This window comes from Varroa jacobsoni, unplaced genomic scaffold (assembly GCF_002532875.2).
Source record: "Varroa jacobsoni isolate VJ856 unplaced genomic scaffold, vjacob_1.0 scaffold_555, whole genome shotgun sequence".
Classification (NCBI taxonomy): Eukaryota; Metazoa; Arthropoda; class Arachnida; order Mesostigmata; family Varroidae; genus Varroa; species Varroa jacobsoni.
In genome coordinates this window covers 641,866-663,657 of record NW_019213457.1, presented here as the reverse complement: position 1 = coordinate 663,657, position 21,792 = coordinate 641,866, and the positions used below count along the sequence as shown (strand labels likewise).

General features: G+C 35.7%; 1 protein-coding gene across 5 annotated transcripts in view; it reads left to right on the top strand.

The window, feature by feature from the left end:
* Positions 1–21,792, top strand: part of LOC111261446 (glucose dehydrogenase [FAD, quinone]) — a 70,737-nt gene that overhangs the window by 35,391 nt on the left and 13,554 nt on the right. For all 5 annotated transcript variants that reach the window (XR_015311505.1, XM_022834962.2, XM_022834961.2 and 2 more), the window contains 6 exons: positions 585–787; positions 4,462–4,651; positions 4,940–5,071; positions 14,221–14,342; positions 16,649–16,819; positions 17,255–17,572. Coding sequence is in view for 4 of the 5 variants with exons in the window: in XM_022834962.2 (XP_022690697.1) it covers positions 585–787; positions 4,462–4,651; positions 4,940–5,071; positions 14,221–14,342; positions 16,649–16,819; positions 17,255–17,572 (1,136 nt within the window). In the remaining variant the exon portion in view is untranslated. The remainder of the gene's footprint in view (positions 1–584; positions 788–4,461; positions 4,652–4,939; positions 5,072–14,220; positions 14,343–16,648; positions 16,820–17,254; positions 17,573–21,792) is intronic.

Here is a 21,792-nt window from a genome sequence, read left to right as displayed (position 1 = left end):
AGGAAAGGAAATTTAGAGATAAGAATAAAATACAGCTTTAGATGTTATATTGCTGCTTACGACTGATGGTGCTGTTGCTAGTGGTGATTCCTCTGATGAACGTTGGAAAGTACTACACGTAAGCACAGTTGTATCTAATTGAGGAAGCTGAAGGATCGTTCTGTTTCGTAGATCCGATAGAAGGTTAAGTGAAGGGGGTCAACCAGGTAGTCGTCGCTAAAATGATAGACGGCAAACAAAACGAAAAAAGCAAAAGTCCGCAGGAGAAATGGCAAATATGTTGATACGTTCCTGGTAGCTCACTTTCGTCATTTGAGTTCAAATACGCACGCTATTTCACATACATAAATCGAGGCGAAGTAGGTGCTATAGTTGAAACTAAACACTCGATATAATAATATATAATCGAAACAGTATTACAATACTATAATATCTTCGCCCGGATTGAGAAATTTGGAGTTGCGGTTCTTTTGTTACCTATCAATGACCGCTATCAACAAACCTATTCTTGACGCTGTCTTTGTTTATAATAATGCTGTTGTGTCTCTTCAATTTAGTAAAATTCTTGATTTGTGGTCTTACAGTGGGTGGCGGTTCTGCTGGAGCTGCTTTGGCAAATCGCTTATCTGAGGATCAGAGCGCCTCCGTGCTTCTCGTCGAGGCCGGTGGCATAGAAAACGAGGTATCAGACATTCCTTTGATTGCCGCGACGCTCCAGTTGTCACCACTTGATTGGCAGTACGTTACTGAACCACAGGACGCCTCTTGCTTCGGCTTCAGCGACCGTGTACGTATCATAAATATACATCTCAAACTTTCTGGCGTTAGTAACATATTTAACACAAATTCTGCAAAATTTTTTTTTAATAGTTTAGGTCATGCACACCGTAGTGGCGCAGACCAGTCATAAGAGATGCGTAAGGTAAACAGATCACACACTGTAGCGCAAGAAAATTATGTTGCAGAACTTATTGGCTAGCATAGAATCGAGTAGATTCATTGGTTTTCTCAACGTTTTCTTTCTCTTATTTTTGCCCTTAACCAGTCACTTAATACACCCAACTAATTCTATCTATAATATATATACAGGTATTCGTGTAGAAAGAGGACTACTTGCCATGGTGTAGCACTCAAATTAAAAATTTAATCAAAAATAATGTAGCTATTCCTTTTGCTTGTTTCTTCATTAATTTGTCACGTCCATTTAATACCATCCTTTAAGAACGAGCCGTTCTCTTTTTTCATGTTTAAACCACCCCTATTACATCAAGTGTCAACTCACCTGAATCTGTGATCCCTTACGTTTTTGTTGTGCCAAAATTTATGTTGCGTAATTGAACCCTACCTTTGGTCTTTGGAGACTAGTATAACTTGACATACGGATTAAGCTTGGTTTACAGAATAAACGTTTAATTGGTGTGCTCTACTGCACATGCTAATTTTGCTTTGTATTCGTATAGGAAACCGAAGTAAAATAGAAAAATTAATAGTACTGGGAAACCAAAATGAAGTATATAAAAATAGGAAGAAAAAATAGAAAAAAAAAAAGAAAACAAGATGAATACAGGATTATAGAACGCGTTAAAGAAATTATAGTTAATACTTATGCGCATGCAATAGGACCTTCATACGTTGCCAAATGATATTTGAACGATTGGGGATAAGAATAGAAACCTGAATGACAGAAGTACCAAAAACGTATCTCAAAAAATAATAGGTATATGAAATTATTGTGAACGGATGAGAAATCAGTTCAGCAGACTTTGGCCTGCATTTTTCAAAGCGTTTGCAGATATGAAGCGTTTTCACATAAGCACCTACATGTTTCTTGTTTTCTTTGTATAGTGACTAATCGGCGGCCTAAAAAAATTGAGTTATGAAAGAATCAATTGCTAATTAATCAATACATTTTAATGAAATATGAACAAACTTGGGAGCATAAATCCCTAAAAAAAAGGAATATAAACATTAGATTACATGGAATTACAATGTGTGTGTGGGACAAAGGGTCACTTTTATTTAAAGACGTGTACGCGTTCAATTCTGAGATCATGATTGCATTTCACTTGTAATGTACAGCACAAAATATAACGCTTATAAAAAATGAACATTGGAATAATACACTACATTAGCTAAATGGAGCGAAAAAGCCAGAAAAAGTGTTAGTTTAATCCAACCAAATCACAAGACACATCTGGCACAATAAGTAAAGAGGGTACACTATGACCCAACTATTGTGGAGAGATCGGAGGTGTCGAATAAACGATATGTCAAAAACAAGGTGTGCGACTAGATACATGAAATAGGATTTTTATATATTTTAAAAGGGTCAAACAATAAGCAAAAAAGTGGTATATGCATGTTAGAGTTAGAGCTGTGCCTCTAAGTTATATTAAGGTATTATCGATCAAAAAAACAAACATTATAGTTTGAACAGAGATTTAATAGATGACACTATGATGTATGGTCCAAACAAAAGTAAATTAGAATATAACAGAGCCAATTGCACGGGGCTGAGCGTACAAAACACTATGACGACTAATTAAATAAAAACCAAAAGTAATTAAATATAAAATGAAAACGGAAAGGATCATTTTATTCCAATCGAAGCCAAGGTTTTATACATATTAGCTAATCGTCTTTTTCATTATAGGCATGGAGTAGCATCGAGTGTGTACCGTTCATTTGACAACATAAACTGGAGATAACAATATGCGAAAACAATAATTAAAGATAAAAAAATAAGGTTGCCCTACATCTAAATCCTCCTTTTTTGCCATCAGCCCGTTCGCCCTTCTTCTTTTTCGTTTAATCTTCTAGTTCTCTCAAAACGCTCCATATGCAAGTATCCAAGACACATAAATGTTAAAAATAACATTCCAGGAGAATGGTAAAGGGAAACATATGGAAGTTACGCTATGAAGGAGCGCAAACCTTCATTAAGGAGAGCTACAAGAAGGGTTAGGCAGAAACCCTTTGTACTATTTAGGGGGCATCAGAACATGACGTGGCAGACCATATGAAAAGTTTGTAAATATGTTGACTGTACTAAAATGTTAAGTTTGTAAAGCGTGTGAAATTAGTCAAAACAATGGCGACCTAATAAATATAGTAGCGTCGGTGACAATCGTGTTCTAATGCGAACGATGGTGAAATAAATTGTGGAGAAAGATGAACAGAGTGATATATGTTGATTGAGTATCTATATCTTCAGATGAAATATTACATTGATTCAGAATAGTCGACACGTATTTTGTTTAGCAAGATATGTCAAATAGCGCGCTTTTAACCGATTCCAATCGCTAACATCAAAGAAAGTATATATAAGCCTTTGACGTCCTGCTAAGACTGCTTTACCATATTCTTTACCTAATATTTAACTACTTCCACAATTATTCTTAACAATCTTTTCTAACTTTACTACCAACGGGAAGCTACTGTAACAGATTTTAGGTATTAATAACTGTTGAACTCAACGAATCAAGGTAACTGTTACTTGCAAATCGAAGTCTGAAGCGAAAATATAGCTGTATACTTATAATTTGCGGTACTAAACCTAATTTTTGTATTTTTCTTCTTTGAACAAATTATGTTTTGTTTAAAATATTGTTAACTTCAGTGAAATGCGAAGACTGATGTCATCATTAAATATTAGGATGCTCGATTTGTTAACTGTAGCAATTGCATGAAATAGTCACACTGTGCATTTTCTCTAGTATAATACTTTTCCATAAGTGTCTTCAAAACATTCGAGTGCTAAGAAAAGTCAATTTCTTATTAATACCCAAGATCTTACAAAGATTCTGTTATGTATAGAAAATATCGTAGTGGCAGTAGGCCCTTGGTTATTTGGTAATAGCGTTCAACCGCAGTTTCATTTTATGGAAATCATGACTGACTAGTTTTATCAGAAAACTCACACAGACTAACTGATCTGTAGTTTGTTGGTAAAAAAGCATTGCAGGCGCTTTTTTTGTTGATTATTTATAATAAACTTGGTAATTACTACCACATAGATTGGTTGTAAAAACATAAATAGTATTTTTTAGTAGTCCACTTTCGTACCCAATGTTGTCATCCAATTCAGAGCTGTGAGAGATGCAATTTTTGTCACAGTTTATTGGTAGCAATTGCACAACCAAAAATACTGATCTCAGCCAGCGGCTACTTCAAACGAATACTTCCTTCATTTCAGCCAAAAGCCACCACAAGCTTCTAAACACGTTAATCTGATCCGGTGTGAAGTCATAGGTATTTCAGTTCATTTTCGAAACAAAAGTATAGTTTATTTCAGCAAATTCGTGCTAAGCATTCAATTAGCCTAAAGGTTGTGTTCTTTCAAAAGCTGAGTGTTTGCGATGCATAGCTTTCAAGTTTCGTCTGACCGCTAAGCTATTTTTTAGAAAAGAACCTGCTTAAAACCTATTTGAGAAGGAAGAAGCTAATAATAATGCATTTCAGCGGAGCCTGTGGCCACGAGGTAAAGTCTTGGGTGGTTCGAGTGTACTCAACTATATGCTGTATGTTCGTGCAAGTCCTCATGACTATGATACTTGGTCACATTATGGAAACTATGGTTGGAGTTGGAAAGAGGTCTTCCCATACTTCTTAAAATCGGAGGACAATCGAGACCCAGTCTTCCTTAAAAACGGTACAGAGAATTTCGTAGTACTTTTTGCTTGGTCGTGTTAGGTCGGTGTTGAAGCTTATCCGATTTGTAAATTTACGATTACAAATTAGATGATGTTTCTTTCAGTAAAAGAAAACATAAACATGTTTTGTTACAAAAATAATAAAATGGTAAAAACTCATTGCTTATAGCACATTTTCTTTTAACTTTTTGGTCATAAAATTAGAACACATGGAAGTAGCTGCAAAAGAATTTATAACTGTAGTAAAGATTTGAGAATGGGTTATATAATATATATCTCGATTTCAGGTTATCACGCGACAGGTGGCTATATGACAGTCTCCACTCCACCTTACTCCACTCCCTTGGGCAGAGCGTTTATTCAAGCCGGCATCCAGATGGGGTATCCTAATGTCGATGTAAACGGGCCTACAATGTCCGGTAAATAACTACACCAAATCTAATATATGACATGAGGCTAAATCAGACTAAAAAAGCTAATCTTAAATGTGATCCAACAAAAGTATACACGGATACAACAAAAAAAACAGGTAGCTTTTTTAATACTACCGTTTTTATGCATAATTTGATAAGCTCATTCCAGCACTAAGTAAAACACTATAATTCTAACCTAGAGGACATCGAGTTTGCCTATCACAGAAGAAGTTGAGTGCAATTACTTAAGACTAACCTGAGACACTCTCAGATCGGCTTCTGTGGGAAGCACCTCTTTATAGTCCGCTTGTCTAGACTCAATGGTACTGTACTTCTGTGACACTAAACCACTGCTACTATCAACCTTCTACTTCTGCTGTGTTGCAAAACGTATACTTCTTAATTATCTACTTACTTCTTTTCTATACCTTTCTTAACAACACCCCACTGATTTTACAGTATATAAAACAATTAATAACATTAAGTAAATTTGATAAATTAATGTAATTTTTAACAAAGTGTTATATTTGAGATTTGCAAATCGAATAGTGTCTCATTCCTGGCTAAAATGCTGGAACTTTTCAAATTTTTTATGATCCCTTTCATTATTTAAGAATTGTGTATTACTAGAACACGAAACAATAGTTAGCTGAAAAACGTCAGTTATCCCAGATTTTTGGAGCAGTCTCTGTGGCGGCAATTACCTCACTCATGAATGTGGACGCATAGTGAGGTTTTTGGTTTTAAGTGCTTGGGTGCTGAAATTAACTTCTTGTTTTAATCTTGACTTTGATATTCTAATTTGTATAACAAATGAATGAGACCTCCTCTTTATCTGTATAAAATACAGCCTGGTTGTGCAGAATCCCGTCTGAGGTCTGATCTCTCTACGGTTGACGAAATCATTTGGGAGCATGATCAGTAATTTTTGAATAAAAATAGGTGATGGATAGGGCATACGGCATCGTTGCCTTCAGCTCATTAAAGGGTGGATCTCGACGGCATGCTAAACGTAGATATTTGGTATATTTTGGCTCGAATCAAATTAAGATAAATTCACAATCGATTGCTGAAGGCGTCGACGCTTCTAAAATTTAATCGCGGATTTATCTGGTACTAGAAGCCGGTTTTTGTCGTGTCTGGTGAAACGCACTGCGCCTGGATACCGTATGCTAACTGAATGTGATACCCTAATTTCTGAAGCGTAAGATGCTACTGGGGTCAGCTATTTTAGTTGGGAGTCATTTTAACATACCTCATAACTGTAACCAAATCCCAAAAAGGCAAGCAATTTACGTTGATAACCTTCTTCTGCATCCGTTTGCCAGTCTATGTTAGCAATCTCCACGCTGCATGCTACAGAGCCCTGGCATAAAAAATTTGCAGCTTATGTGTCGTTCTGGCTGTAATTTTGGACTTCTTCAATTTTTAGTCAGATAAAAAATTATTGTATTTTTAGGTCAGGAACTAATTGTAAGTGCACTGACCTTATAACAGCACCCATGACAACAATACCATACCGCTTCTTCATTCATCATTTTTATCGTTAGTGCGTAAATAAAACCTGCGAAGCCGGCTTAATAATACTTAGTAATCATATAAAACGTCCCGCTTTCTCTAAGCAGCGGTGTTTGTTCTGACGTCAGCGTAGCTTCAGATATAAAGCATCTTTTATACTAACATCAGACGATCCTAGCCAGCTTTCTGACACGAGTCACTGGTGAATAGCTGTTTTAAGTGGTGGAAGATCAACTGGAGTCCGCTTGAGTGCAGATATCTTAGTGAATAAATCAATTCGACCAAGGAGCCTGCTATAATCTAATAATAAAATCTGATACTTTTCATTGCAAAAAATCGCTCCATTTTTCTTTACTAAACATACATCTAATAATTACATCAGTGTCATTGAACGAGTAGTACCAGTGCGTGTGGCTCCACTTTAATGTGGTCGTAATATAATCCGAAAATCGAGATCAGCTTACACCCTCTGATTGCTGGCGCACTTGCGATCATAGTGCAAATCGTCTTTTCTTTATTCGTTCATTGTAATTGCCTCCAGAAGGAAGTATTAAACAATGGCTCGTATGATATGACAGCTGAATTCTATAAATGAGCAGTTTAAATGAATGAAACCACCAAGTACATAATTGAAATAACAGAAAGAAATATTTACAAAATTTCTTAATGAACCAATAATGTATTTCGGGCGAGTTTGTAACAATGAGCTTTTTCGTACGTAAATCTTATTGCCCAGGGATTTTATTTATTAGATCCGAATGCAAAGATGTCTCCACACTGAAAGGCAATTTTCTGTTTTCAAATAACGGAAGTCAAATAGTGGTAACGTAAATGTTGTTCAGATTCATACAGGCAATTATATCCTTGTTATGAATTTAATATTATATAACGATAGATCTACCGGATTATGTAACGTTACAAGCAGACAGTCGTTTCCATTGAAGTTTGACATGGATATTTTCAGTATTTTTTTTTTAACATATTAATCAAATATTCCGAAACCAGTTTCCAATCTAGCTTCTATTCTAGTTTTTCTATCTACTACACGCTTGCCTGTTCAGTTATTTTGGGATATCTGAGAATAATAATAACGGGTATTAGTTACAACAACGTTCAGTGTTCCTTATCAACTCATTCTTAATGGTAATATTTTAATAGGTGCAATCAAGTATTATTACCACGATTTTTTAATTTTATTTTGTAAAATAATTGGTATATTCATGAATGTTGGCTGTTACTGTTTTAACAGGTAAATTAAGTTTGTACAAGAGCGTCCAAATTCTGAGAGCAACTCTTACGATTTTGATTATTCTATATTTTCGCGTTGTAGCGAAAAACACGTGCTAGTGAAATGAAAGCTTCATGATCAAAAATACAAAGCTGATCCTGAAATCCCTGATTCATTAAGATATACCACGCTTATTTGTAATCAAAAAGTCACATACAGTGACATCAACCACTCGGCCCTGGTACGTCTTATGTTGGCAGCGTTCCCAAGTTTTCTCGGGCGTGATAGTCACCAGACCTATGAACGTTTTGTAGCGAGTGAACTTCGTGTAACCAAACCCTTATACTAACACAAGCGCCCAGGAAGACGTATGCGTTGTACACTTAGGTGATTAATTTGCTCAGTTAGATTGAAGCTCGGTATAATCTATAGAACTGTGAAGTTTTACATACTTTAATACAAATTATATCTAGATACAGTAATAATTCTATTACAGAACGAGAGATATACCGATAAAAATATACCAAATAATATTAAATGTTTATAGGCTGCAGAAGCTACTTTTTTTTTGTATCAATAGCACCATAATAAACAAATATTTATTTCAGCTATAGTACAATCACGGACGATACTTGGTTAACTTAAAGGTACCGTACTTCTTTAGAGGCATTTGATGTTGTTAAGGAACCACAACGTTGTCAGAAGTATAATTAGATATACGTTCCCGCCAATCGTACAAATTGATCCATTTTAGGTTGAAACAGAATGCAACGATTGTATGCATACTTCGATACTAGTTTCAGATACTCTTACGACAGAGACATTTATGCTGTATGAAGGAACTGGGAACATGGTAACTGCTGAACTATTTTTGGGAATTACAACGAAGTGGTTTCTTTGCATCGGTTGAGGCCGGTCAGGCAACGGTGATAAATCTGAAGCGATAAGTCGCATCAGCATCACAGCTGGCTGTTTTTATATTCTGTTGATTTTTCTCCCTGTTCATTAAGTTGACATTATCAGCAAACGGATATCTAGTTGAATTCTGAACAATACGCATGGCTTCAACGTAGGACGCAAGCGTTTATTCATCGCTTTTGCAAATGAAAATTCTAGCCACATCTGAGGTAGTGACCAGGATAATTTTTTCATAAAAACGTTGTGTCTTTCATCGCCAAATAGCTATTCGCCTAGTCGAGTGCATACTTCTACTGCTGCCGTGTAGTTGCTCTTCATTTTTCCTAAAATTGAATGCTAACAACTAGACTTCTCGGTTTGCCATTGTTAGCAGAGCACAGGACGTGTGAACGGGATACAGTGGTTGACGTTGTTGCGACGACGGTATACGCAGTTAAAGATGTGGTGTCGTATCCTTTACTTTTATTGGTACTGCAGTGCTCATCGTTCCGGGCTCGCAATCGAAAACTACATTTAGAAGCTCCAAGCTATTTTCACTTACAGAGACGAACGTTTCACTAAACCTTCGCTTTCTCAGCTCCGATTTTTATGACGATTCTCTTTTCCAAATCTAACGAGGTCTTCCGCAAAAATGGTGTCAAAAAGAACGGTAAAACCCATTAGATAGAGCAGCTTAAGGTGACTCGATGTAGACTATGTCTTTTGTAGTCTCGATGTAGAAATGTCGTCATAAACAGAATTATTTGACTATTTCCATCTATGTGATGCATTTAACCTAACTAGAAAGGAGAAAACGTACTACTTTTACATCAATGCGCCAAAATATAGTGGAGCTCCTTATTGGTATTTTTTTGAGAAATTTGTCTTTCTTATGTTTCGTTCTCACTCAGTGAAACTGCTATGTCACGTTCACCAACCAATTTCTACTGATTGAATGTAGTTTACCTAATTCAAAAAACGGATAGAAAAGGTTATTTATTCTGAAGAATGGCAGATTTCCTTCTGGTTCATAGATACATTCTGATTACATACATTAAATCTATGGTAGTGTAATGTTTGTATCTAATGCGATCAGCAGTTTTTAGAATAGCATCATGGAGTACGACACGCAGGCAATATTAATAATATGATGTAGAATCGGCATCAATGTTCCTTGTTATAATAAATAGACAAATAAACAGGAAAGCTTTTTAACAGATTCAAATTTATACTAGATATTTTATTCTTTATAAATTTTTTTCAATCTGTTCTTATTAGGAGCGAGTTTATGCTCTTTATTTCGGTTACCGTTATTCTGGCAAAACGTTCTAGATCTGGACCGATAGCGTATTAAGTTATATTCGGATACATTTTGCCAACCAATGGAACAAAGAGTTGAGCGCGCCCCCGCTAAAAGTGTGATTACATCGAGGAAAACATACTTGGTGGCTGACATAAAACGCAGATTCTTTGAATGACACCTTTTGATATAGCTTTTATGTAAGCTTGAGTGACCCCAGGCCTAAGCTATAGGTCTGCGTGTACCCTATATGTTTGCATAACAAGCTGGAACGGATCTAAAAACAAAGTTGAAATATAATATTATACATTTATTGAACGATTGTTTTTCCGACGAAGCACTGAAGAGCCTTTATATTCTCTGGTTGGTAAATATGAGTGTCTATTTTATGTAACTAAAACCGAATCTAATTTCTTCTCTAAGTATGCGACCAATAACTGAGTATTCCCCATCTCTAGAACTTTTGTTTCATTTGTATCACCCAGATTCGATAATTTTTGTGAAATCTCATCTTGCGGAAACGATCCCTATCAGTCAGAGCAGCTGAAAAACCATTCCCCAAGACAGCCACCCGGGTCTATGTTTCAAACGTCTTTAGTTGAACAAGGAATAAGGTTACTTAGTGTTTGCCTATTTAGTTGATAGTCTTGCCAGTTAAATAGAGTTTTAGGCCCTGTTTTGGGTGTCGATTTTTTGAAGTGTAGTCTGAATCAAAATTCACTGGGTTGATCCTAATCGACTAATTCCTCATCGATTTTAAAGAATGATTGAAGCATTGTATGATTTTTGCTGTTGTTTTAGACGGGCATTCTTCCTTAAAATTCAATCACCGGATGCCATTAGTTGCTTATGATAGAGTTACAATTCATTATTGTAGCATTATTAACTGTTTATACAATTTTGGAACTATGGTTTCAAGATACTTCTTGAATGTGGTATCCATTTTATCCAATTTCTAACACAGAATCCATGGGGTATGACAGCTTTAATCCGTAAAGGCCGTAAAATTAATTTAATTGATCTCTTTAGTTTAGAACCCTTCACTACACTTTGAGAGGAAGAGGAAACTATATAGTTTCTGTTTTTATCAGCAAAAGTTAAGTCTGAAGGTGTATTAATATTGTAATTTAAACTTGGCTAAGTATGCGGACCATGCAGATAACATGAAGATGACGATAAGTATAAAATACTAGTCCTTACCTGAATTATTTGGCCGTACTCTATTTAGTTATAGGACAAATAGACTCCAAGTGATACGTATTTATACTGAATATGCTTCATCGTATAATTCGTGTTAGAGCTTCGAAGAAAATAGTTTTATGAACTAAAACAGCCCATCTGTTAAGAAGAAAGATATACGACGACTTCTTCAGTGTTCTTGCTTTCTTTATTGCCGATCTGCTTTTTACCGTAATGAAATTTAGGAAAAATCTGTTTTCACTAACCGTTCTTAGATAATTAAACGTTGTAAAAACTTGATGTCATAGAGCTACCTTTACAATAGCTTAAATTGGAAAAAAACTTATAGCGTGTTGTTCTCATTATTTTTACCTAAACAATGTCTTTTCTACGCAGCTGAAATGATACCTGAAAATGTAGCGAGGCACATGAGTTGTATTGGTAGCCTGTTTAGTTATAAAGAAGAGCTATGTAGAATAAAACAATGGCAATGATTTAGTAAAACTTAGTCTAACAATACGAAAATATTCAAGGTATTATACGTACATAAACTAACAGTATAAAGTGTGTTAAAGCATGTTTGACTATCAAGTGTATTTCTAATAAGCATTAAGCAATATTAGTGAGTTTTATTTAGAAGAGCGCTAAAGCCATTCAACTAAAGTATTTGACCTTTGTGCGAATATCGGATTGCAAAAATTTATATACACTTTACAGAGAGCAAAAACAGAATTATTTGGAAAATAAAGTGAAAGCTCCCACTGTGCGATTTAACGCACCCTTAAAGATGTATGTGTAAAAAGACTGAAACCTTAAATATAACACATTCAGTATATTAAATAAAACAAAAAACTTTTATGTATATATACTTGTGGGCCTTTCTACGATGGCTTTTCTAATAAATTCGCAAAAAATATACCAAACTTTTTGGTATCAAACATGTAGTATAGTTAAAGTAAAGGTTGCTAGCATTTCTTGTCCTACATATAAAGAAACCAGCTGAAAAATTAAGTAACTTTCACATTCTTCAAAAGTGCTGGTTTGTGTTGAAAAAAAATGCATATTGTAACCCTACATCCTGCATGAATGAGACACAATCTTAGGTTTACGCAGATGCTTTCAGATACCCAGCCACAATAAATAATTATATTGCACTGTGATGCAAATCGCGCGTAATGAATAAGAATTATTGATTGCTAAACTTGCTAAGATAAAAAGTATTGATTGAATGAGCAGGGTTTTCTTTCCACACACATATCCTCACCTTCCTAACCAAGGAATTGTTTTTGACGCATTGATACGCTTCCAAAGCGACATACAAAGTCATTTTCTTCATAAATTTCACTGCTAGCAGTAAAACAAACATCGGGCCATCACGGCCCAAGCACCAAGAACCAAACGATGTGTAAGCTTTAGTATATGGTAGACATCATGATCTCTTCTAAAATGATTGGCAATACATTGGAGTCGATTTTAGTTTTTAAAGTTTTTAGTGACAGAAGTTTGAAAGAAATGAAACAAATCATAGCTGCCTTCACCGTCTTTTTTCATAAGATTATTCGGTTACTGTGCACTCAACACGTCTCAAAAAAAAAATATTGTGACGGAAAGAGCTGATATAATAGCTGTCACTGAAATCCTGATTTTAAAAAATATTTTAAGGGTAGCATAAAACTCGCTTGCATAAGTTCTTAAAAAGTTTAAATATATTTTAGGTGATTCAATAAGTATTCTCCTCAATAGCAAAATCGATGATCTATTTTAATTGGAGGTTTTAAACAGATATTTGCAAATCGAAAGGCCTCAAACTAAACACCTTAAGCTCTATGTATATTACGTCCGAATCACATTTATTCATATGCAACAGTGTGCATACATATGGTTTAATATTCCTCCTTTTTTTTTTTATCAAACCGACAGGCACTGTCCATGCCAAAACGAACATGTTAGTAGATTGAACTGCTCCATGCTTCCAGTAATTCGGTTCATGAAATTAAAATTGTTTGCATCGTTAATTTTACAAGAAATTCAGTGAATTCAAGCGGGAGCCAATTCCTTTTCTTTATTTCATCTGCATTTTGCAATTATGTTATCTTTTATCCCTCACGCTTATTGCGGTAGTGTAACATATGTTCCAGATCATCATACTTTTTGGAAGTATTGCATACATTGTTAGCGTTAGCTCCTATTAAAAATAGTGTGCTATTTTTATGCCTTTTACTACATATTAATCTATGGGCTACAGCTGTCTTTCTTCGGAAACCCTGTAAATAACAAAATAATTAAAAAAAAAAGTTTACAGCCAAAAGACCTCCTATAGGACGAACAATTTAGTTATTGATCCATGGGACACTGATGCCAGTTTTCATCCAATTGTACTGCGACGTGATACCTATTTGCTGCACTGTTAGTTCAATCGTCTCCGTGTATGCCAACGTGAGGATTAAAAGATCCAATGGAAGTCAACGCTGCCTATGTGTCACATGTTACTATGACGGGTCTTCAAATCGATTGACCATTTTATAAATTGTCGTCGTTTCTACAGCACTTGAGTTGTCACAACTTCACCAGTGAAGTTAAATCTTGCCGCGTTTATTTAGAATTAAATTAACAGTGATCATGTTCAAAAAGCGTAACGCTGCGGTACCACATTTAGCAGCCTACGAATTTTCTTGTTATGAACTCCGTGCCTGTCAAGTTGCTCATAAGTTTCAGGCTTATTTCTTAGAAAAATAGTATCTTTTGACACATAAAAAAGTGCTGCCCAACTTTGGAAAACTTCGTCCTAGAAATTCATGAGTAGGAATTTTGTATATCAGCCTAATCCCAGCTAATATGTCGGTTATGATAAGGCTACAGCTATTGAATATGCAGCGCAATCGTTAAAAAAGTAACGATAATGTGCAGTTATACATGCGTACATGTCTAGTGACCTAATGGAAACTAGATGAACCATATCGGTAAAACAAAAAAGAGCAAATCAAAAGTTATATACAAAGCGTATCTTATTATGAAATATAAATCATATTGCAGGTTTTATGATTCCTCAGGGGACTATTCGAAGAGGTGCACGTTGTAGCACCAGTAAAGCTTTTATGAAACCTGTTCGACACCGCAAAAATCTCCACATCACTCTCTATTCGCTCGCAACAAAGGTAAAAAGAATTCTCTCGTTTCTATAGCCGCACGTCAACAGTTATGGTATAGGTCTGTACGCGAATGTATTTGACTAAATACTGCAGCTATTACATGTGTTGAATTGAATGTATCTCTTAAAGTGTATATAGACCATGTAAATTAACTTATCTGAGACCGGAATAAGGAAGCATTTCCAGCTATTTAACCAAATGGGTAGTAATATTTTGTGTAACAGAAATGCGATATTTATTTACATTTCGTGTCTTCTCAAAAAAACGGCAAAAAATATCCCTTTTTGTCCAAAATCTGCGTCATAAACTCGACAAGCTACTCGCAAGCAATACAAATCCATTTTCTATGTGAAATCAGTATTCGTAGTTCATTTTGAGATGTTATTCGAGATGAAGATGTATTGCATCGTTTGCGTCGTGGCACTTTTGTTGCATATTGAAAACTACGAACCGTATCGATATAATACGATCCCATAATGAAACCTATATTTGAAACACAAATACGAATAGCAAAGGGACTTCTAAGATACACATGTAAAACTCAACAGACAGAATAAAAATAGGTAAAACTACAAGTCCTAATATAGTAGTAACATAGTACTGAAAAACGAATTAAAAAATAAAATAATATAAGCTTTTTTTTCAGAAAAACAACTAAAAATTTAGAAACTTACTATTTAAGTGCCAAAAGAGCCTGTTTTTTTCTTTATGCGCTCGGAAATAAAAAAACAACAGTTAGTTCCTGCTCATGACTGTGTATATGCAGTAGAACAACTGAATCGCAATAATACTAGCTTAAATCTAAAGGTTACTTATTACTTTTCAGAGACATACACTTCTCCGATATAGCCGCAAGTGTAACGAATCTAACATGTCCCGAGGCCCTTGGTGGCTGTACAGCAAATAGCTGTTGAAAATAGGTTGAATGTGTTCTTCAAATAGTCATTTTGCTTTTCCCATCAACTCCAATGATCTCATAGCTTAGATTAAAGCTGGAGAATTAATTCTTGCCCTATTAGTTCAGAAGAATTCAAACATATTTTTCAAAGATCCTAAGTGGTAAAGTTCTATGTTCTTTAATATCTACGCGTCGAATACGAAACGATTTTTCTCGCCCACTTCATTTCTTTCACCGTCTGCCTCGACTTTAATTTCTCTTTTTCACATCGAAAAAGAGATTACAATCCAGTATATCCGATAACAATTTTGACCAAAAATTCCCTTATACATTTTTTGGTATCGATATTTTTTCAACTGCGAGTTTTGTTGGCTACTTTTAGCTTGCATTTGGCCGTACTTCTAATTCTAGGTGCACTCGCATCTAATTCTAGGTGTTCAAGCATGATCTTGGCAATACATATAATTTTGTTTTTCAAGCTCATTGGTTTTAAGTTTTGTTTAATGAAAAATTAATATGTCAAATTGAATGCCTTTTTTTTTGTTTTATCTACGCTTTGACCAATTTTATGTAATGATTTTTATGAGATCTTCTAAACATTAGGAAGAAAATTCGAAAACTTAGCTTTGCAAAATCTGAAATTAAGACATGATCGATACAAATTTTAAGACTTATCAACAATTTAATAAAAATTCAGCAGAATTTAGATATTTGTGCTCAATTCATAGTAGTCTGATTGTTTGAGATGAGACATATGAGACATAGATAATAAAATATAAATTTCAGTGAAAAGAAAGTTAAAAAAAAATGAAACCGGAAGACATTTGTGTACAGATTGCTATAGTTCATTAATGAACCATAAGAAATGCTGTTACGTATAGATGTAATGGAAACCCCACAATCATAGAGTTTACTTTTTTACCTCACCATTTTAAAGAACCTGTGATAGTCATATCTCGGTATGTATGCTTTCGTAGAGAATTAATGCAACCAACCGGATCATAATAACTCTAATAATGCTAAACAGTTAAATGATGCTTAATAACCACAACCCTATTAGAAGAAACGTCAGCTTTCTAATATAGCTGCAAAATATCTGACTTAACGTTAAATTATTTAGTCGAATAATAGTTCATGAGGTAGTCAGGGCTCTTGTAAGCTTTGGCACATCATGCTTTTAAAATAGACGCTTAACGTTTAGAAATAAACATTAAAAATAATGTAACTTCGTAGATTAGCTTAGATCGGATGCACTATCAAGATAGAACATAGTTGCGGCTAGAAAGTCCGAGTTTTATTTTTAGTCACAGGACGACACTCATTCCTATGTCACAGACAAGAAGTAATGCGAAAGTGAAACAATCTTCTTTACTCTTAGTGTTGTTATATTTGGTTAAACATTTTCTTTTTTCAGATTCATTTTGATCTGCACAAGCGAGCCCGCGCCGTTCAATTCGAGCGATTCAAAGTGCCACACATTGCATATGCCCGACGCGAGATCATTCTTTCCGCCGGGGCTATCAACTCACCACAACTGCTTATGCTTTCAGGAATCGGACCAGCTCACCATCTATCACATTTAGGGGTAAATAATTTTTGTGCTTAAGGCATAACGAGACCCTTTAAAGGGTTAAAATCTTAGACTTCTTGTTATCTGCTCACATTCTAGATTTAAAAGTTAGCACCAACACCTTTGCTAATGCATACTTTGGGATATTCTATGCAAACGTCTTCAACTGTGTTAATCGAAATGCAAATGTATTATAGAAATGCTTTAGACACTACTTGATAAAATGACGTACGGTTAATATGATATTTACTGCATACGATCGCAAAAATTTTTTACTTTATAGAACGAACTTTATAGTTAGCTATCGAATAGCTAACGAATAACTTTATAGTTAGCTATTATCTAGCACATTACGAACCGGTAATATGATTGTTAAGAAAAATGTATTCTAATATTTCCAGCTGTCTGTATTGATACGTAGAAAGTTTTGTTGTCTTACGATGCTTTCAGATAAAGGTTATAGCTGATCTTCCAGTCGGTCAAAATCTCCAGGATCATATTTATACAGGAGGATTAAATTTTCATGTCAAGGGTTCTTCTTCTGTCACTCATGAACGCGCGTTTACGCTTAAAAACGTAATGACTTTCCTTACGGTTGGCAAGGGTCCGCTATCTTTGCTTGGTGGAGTGGAAGGTATTGCTTTCATCAACACCAAGTTCGCGAATACTTCGATCGATTACCCAGATATCGAAATCCACTACGTGACAGGTGCTCCTACTGCTGATGGCGGTCAGGTATTTAGGAGGGCTCAAGGATTTGCAGATGAGGTAAGACTGCTTAAAACCATATTCCTTTAAATGTTTATCATTCACCGTATGTGCACGTATTAAATTCGTTCTTATCGTTACGACATCCCGATATGTCGGAAGAACCTCATAAGAAATTAGTCTAAGTTGCTGAACACCAAGGTATTTTTAAAATAACTTGTTTCACTTAGTTTTCCTTTAGTTAGAAACAGACAATTCAAACGTGATTAGAGTTGGTGAATAAATTATTGCAGACTCTTAGCAAAAATACATGCTGCCAATAAATAGAGAAACGAAAAGTACGTTATTATACATCAAATATGTCAGAAAAGAAGTTATATTTTGAAGCTTGCATTTAGAGCTCAGTACGCTCTTTAAGACCTTTATATGTTTCGAATTTTACGCTCCGTATCGCTGTTAATGCTCCTTAAAACCTAGGTCTCACATGCATTGCAGCAACATTCATCTGTTGAGAGTATTCGGCTTTTGTATAAGTTTGAAGCATTGGGTATGTTTAATTTTCAAGGATCAAAAAAGGTATTGCACACCTGCTTTCTGAGCTGAATCGTGTGCATTACCTTAGTATTAACATCAGTGTTAAGATCGAACCAATTCAAGTATTTCTGGGGCCCATAGTTGCACTTGAGCCGAGTCATGTTATCACGTCATGATTCGTATACGACTCAGAGATTGCATTACTAGCCTGCATCTTGTTATTAGAGTAAGCTGGATTGTGTAATATGATTTCCGCATAGTGTTTTTATCTGACTGATAAAGAAATAATTTTACGTAATAAAGTACGCATTCTTTAAGTAACTGGTTATTTTTATGGTTATACGACTATCAATAGTCATATATTTTAATTTATCTATTAGATCATCTATCAGATTGTCTACTTAATTAAAAATCTTCTTTACTGTTCCCCATTTTTAATGAGTTAATTTTAGTAAGGGGAATACTTGTGAACTTACACGTTATATAGTGCATCTAACTTAGTGACCAACAATACTGTGATCAATCATGAGATTGCTCAGAACTCTAGTATTTTGAAGTAATTATACGGCACCTAACAATATGCTAAAGATTTACACGATGCACGTATTATTATTGGCTTTGATCGAAGAGCACCAATTGAGCACGATGTAATGTGCAAGCAGCAGACAAAGCTAATATTATTATTATTATCCGAATAATGAACGAACGAAATAATCACAATAGGCAAACGAACACATCACAAATGACTTCTGAGTTACAGCGATTGTATGACCGTGTACAATGCGTACTACAGCTTTCATAATATAATGACGATTGGAATCGTAAGCTCAGCAAAACCAAAAGCGAAAAGAAACCAATGTAATACTACGCATATTGAATCATAAGTCGTAAAGGTGAGCTTAACCACATAATATGGGCTAGGGAGTCTTTCAACAGTATTTGGTCGACATAGTTCTCAAAAACTGAGACATGCAATTTGACCACTAATATTCGACTAAACGAGGCTCACGCCGACTACACTTAGTTTTTATTAGATGGTGGAAATAAATTTCCTAAAATGCTAATAATGAAACTATCCGACAACATTGTGTGATAGCGGGATTCTGGAAAATCATATGGATATTTTTGAAACAAATGCATAAAATTTCCTAGAATTGTTCAAAATATCAACAATATTTTCATCAAAATAGTCCCTTAAAATCTAATAAAAATATCAGTTGTTTGATCAAGTAACAAATGATACAGACTATAGAAGTTCTCCTCTTAAAGTATCCTATCTCACACCTTGTAATTAAAGAAAGGTCCACCGATCATCCTAATAGGGAGCTTAGACCTTGAACAAAAATTGTGGTTGATGATTTGATCAACAATCATCCTTTTGCCTCAGAAGTTACCACTGATGATTCGAAACCTAGATCGTCCCAGAGAAGTATTTTCAGTCTTTTAGAACAACTGAAATCATAGTAAGTTTACTTCAACTTCTTATACAATCATATTTCACTATGATCGTTCACAAACCACAAGGACAAATGATGGAAGATGTTCTTATCTTATAGAGAAAATTGTGACAAATCTGTCAACCATTCGTTGCTCTTAGTCGCATGCGCTCCTCAATCTCAAAGTATAGTTCATGGCTTCGTAATATTGTTATTCGCAATGATCTGCAATGACCTGGTGCACGCGCATCGTATACTGTTTGAGCGAAAACAATTTCACATATGCGGTTACCTAGTCTATTATAAATGTGTTGCTTCTAAAATCACGTCTGTAAATCCAACATTAGCGAAATTGTGACAAACGCGAACAAGATCTATTTATCTTTTTATAGAATAAAATTCTTGTGCCGCGAGTTTGTCTAACCCAAATGGACCCTTTAAAAGACATGGATTGACCACAGATTTTTTATTGGTAGCTAGGGTGCCTTAAGGGAAGAGCTGGGCGTCATACGGAGCCCATGCCACACATACTAGGCTGCTTAGACCGAACATTCGTCTTTACACCTATCACATGCCGAATGGGCTATCTAGAACAGCTCGCCGCCTATAACAAGCTCCCACAATATACTACGATATAGAGTGCGAGAGGCTGCGCTTGGGACTGCGGCTACTACGCCACAGTTCAATACGTTTCTTTTCTGCACTTGTGTTAAGAGGAACATTGTTCTCAGCTTGTGCTGTGTGTCATGCCCGGTCTCCAAGCTAGACAGTAATACAGTCTATAACGTGATTACCCGGTTGGTCAATTATGCCAAGACGAAAACCGAGGTCTTCAGGAAGTTGCAAGGCGAAGAGAGCTCGGAGAGCTGCAAACAATGCAGAGGTAAATGATCACGTAGAGCCGCAATAATTCGCCACAGAATGAACCTTTAGACCCGAGTAGTTGACGCGGATTTCGCCGCAACCGTGTTAGCCAAACTAAGGTACACCCCGAACAAGGTAATCGTTTCACATTAATGTTGCATAGAAAGGAAAATAAAATTACATGGCATACAACTACCTGCTGAAACGAACTATTTATACACAATATGATGTACACAAGCAACATCAGCTGCAACCGCGTTCCAAAAATGTATTAAACGATAATCATGGAGGAATTCTAAAACAGCATTTCTACTTCGTACAACGGCATGCATGAATGAATGGCCCATGATTAAATGAGAAGCCGGCTGAGGCCGTGGATCAAATTCGTCGTGGCATGTGCAATAAGGGCGAAAGCTTTAAGGGTCCTAGTGGAGTTCTTCAGTAGCTTCCGCTAGCTACATTCAACAGTCAAACGCGGTACCGAAGTCGGTATTAGAGCTGCGTGCATCAAGCGATCATACCTGTAGAAGCACTTCAATATGCGTAAATTAACTGCCAACAAGCGGCTAACGGCACTTGACATGGAGTACTCAAGGTTCTTATGGAACGTTAAACAAGATAAACACCTCCCGACTAATGTATCACACTGCCCGACAACATTTTACAAGAGCAGAATTTGATGCGTATCAGAATCAAGAAGCGGATGATCCATGATTTATCCACCCTTTTGATTAGTAACCTTTATTTTTCTCAATGAATACATTTACGTACATGAATACATTATTATGTTTAATTGAAGATTCCCTAAGAATGTCAATGTATACCACTCTATGAGGTGGACGCGACACACTTTACAACATAATTTTTAAATAACCTTGAGATATCTGAACTCTTGCCTAACCTTCTTGACTAAAGAACGAATCATTAATCTCCCTAACGAGCAGTCTAAACCTTCTAAATTTTGCAGCGGAATTATGATGGCCGTGCATGATTCGTACGATTTCCTGATTACCACTAAAGTTACCACAGCTGGGTTCAAAAACCATATTGTCTTGTCCCCAATAATTACTCTCCGTTTTTTACAACACCTGATAACCCATTATACGTACGTCAATTTCTGATGCGATTATGCTTGGTAATGACCATTCACACTGCACAAGACCCATTGATAGATGAAATTTTCATTCAGTGACGGCCAACTAACTATACGTTACCCTCAGTCGCGGATGTCTACGCACTGCGTCTCGATAACACAAACACAAGGAATATTCTTTTTTTCAGTGTTTTATAATGACATGATGCATGTACACAAGCTAAAACAACTTCGCTCACCTCTTAAAGACATACGGCGACCCATTCTATTAGAAATGTGCTACTTCTGGGACCATGTCTGTAACTCGACCCTTGCGGAATTGAAATAAGCATAATACTAACCCCGTAGGTCCG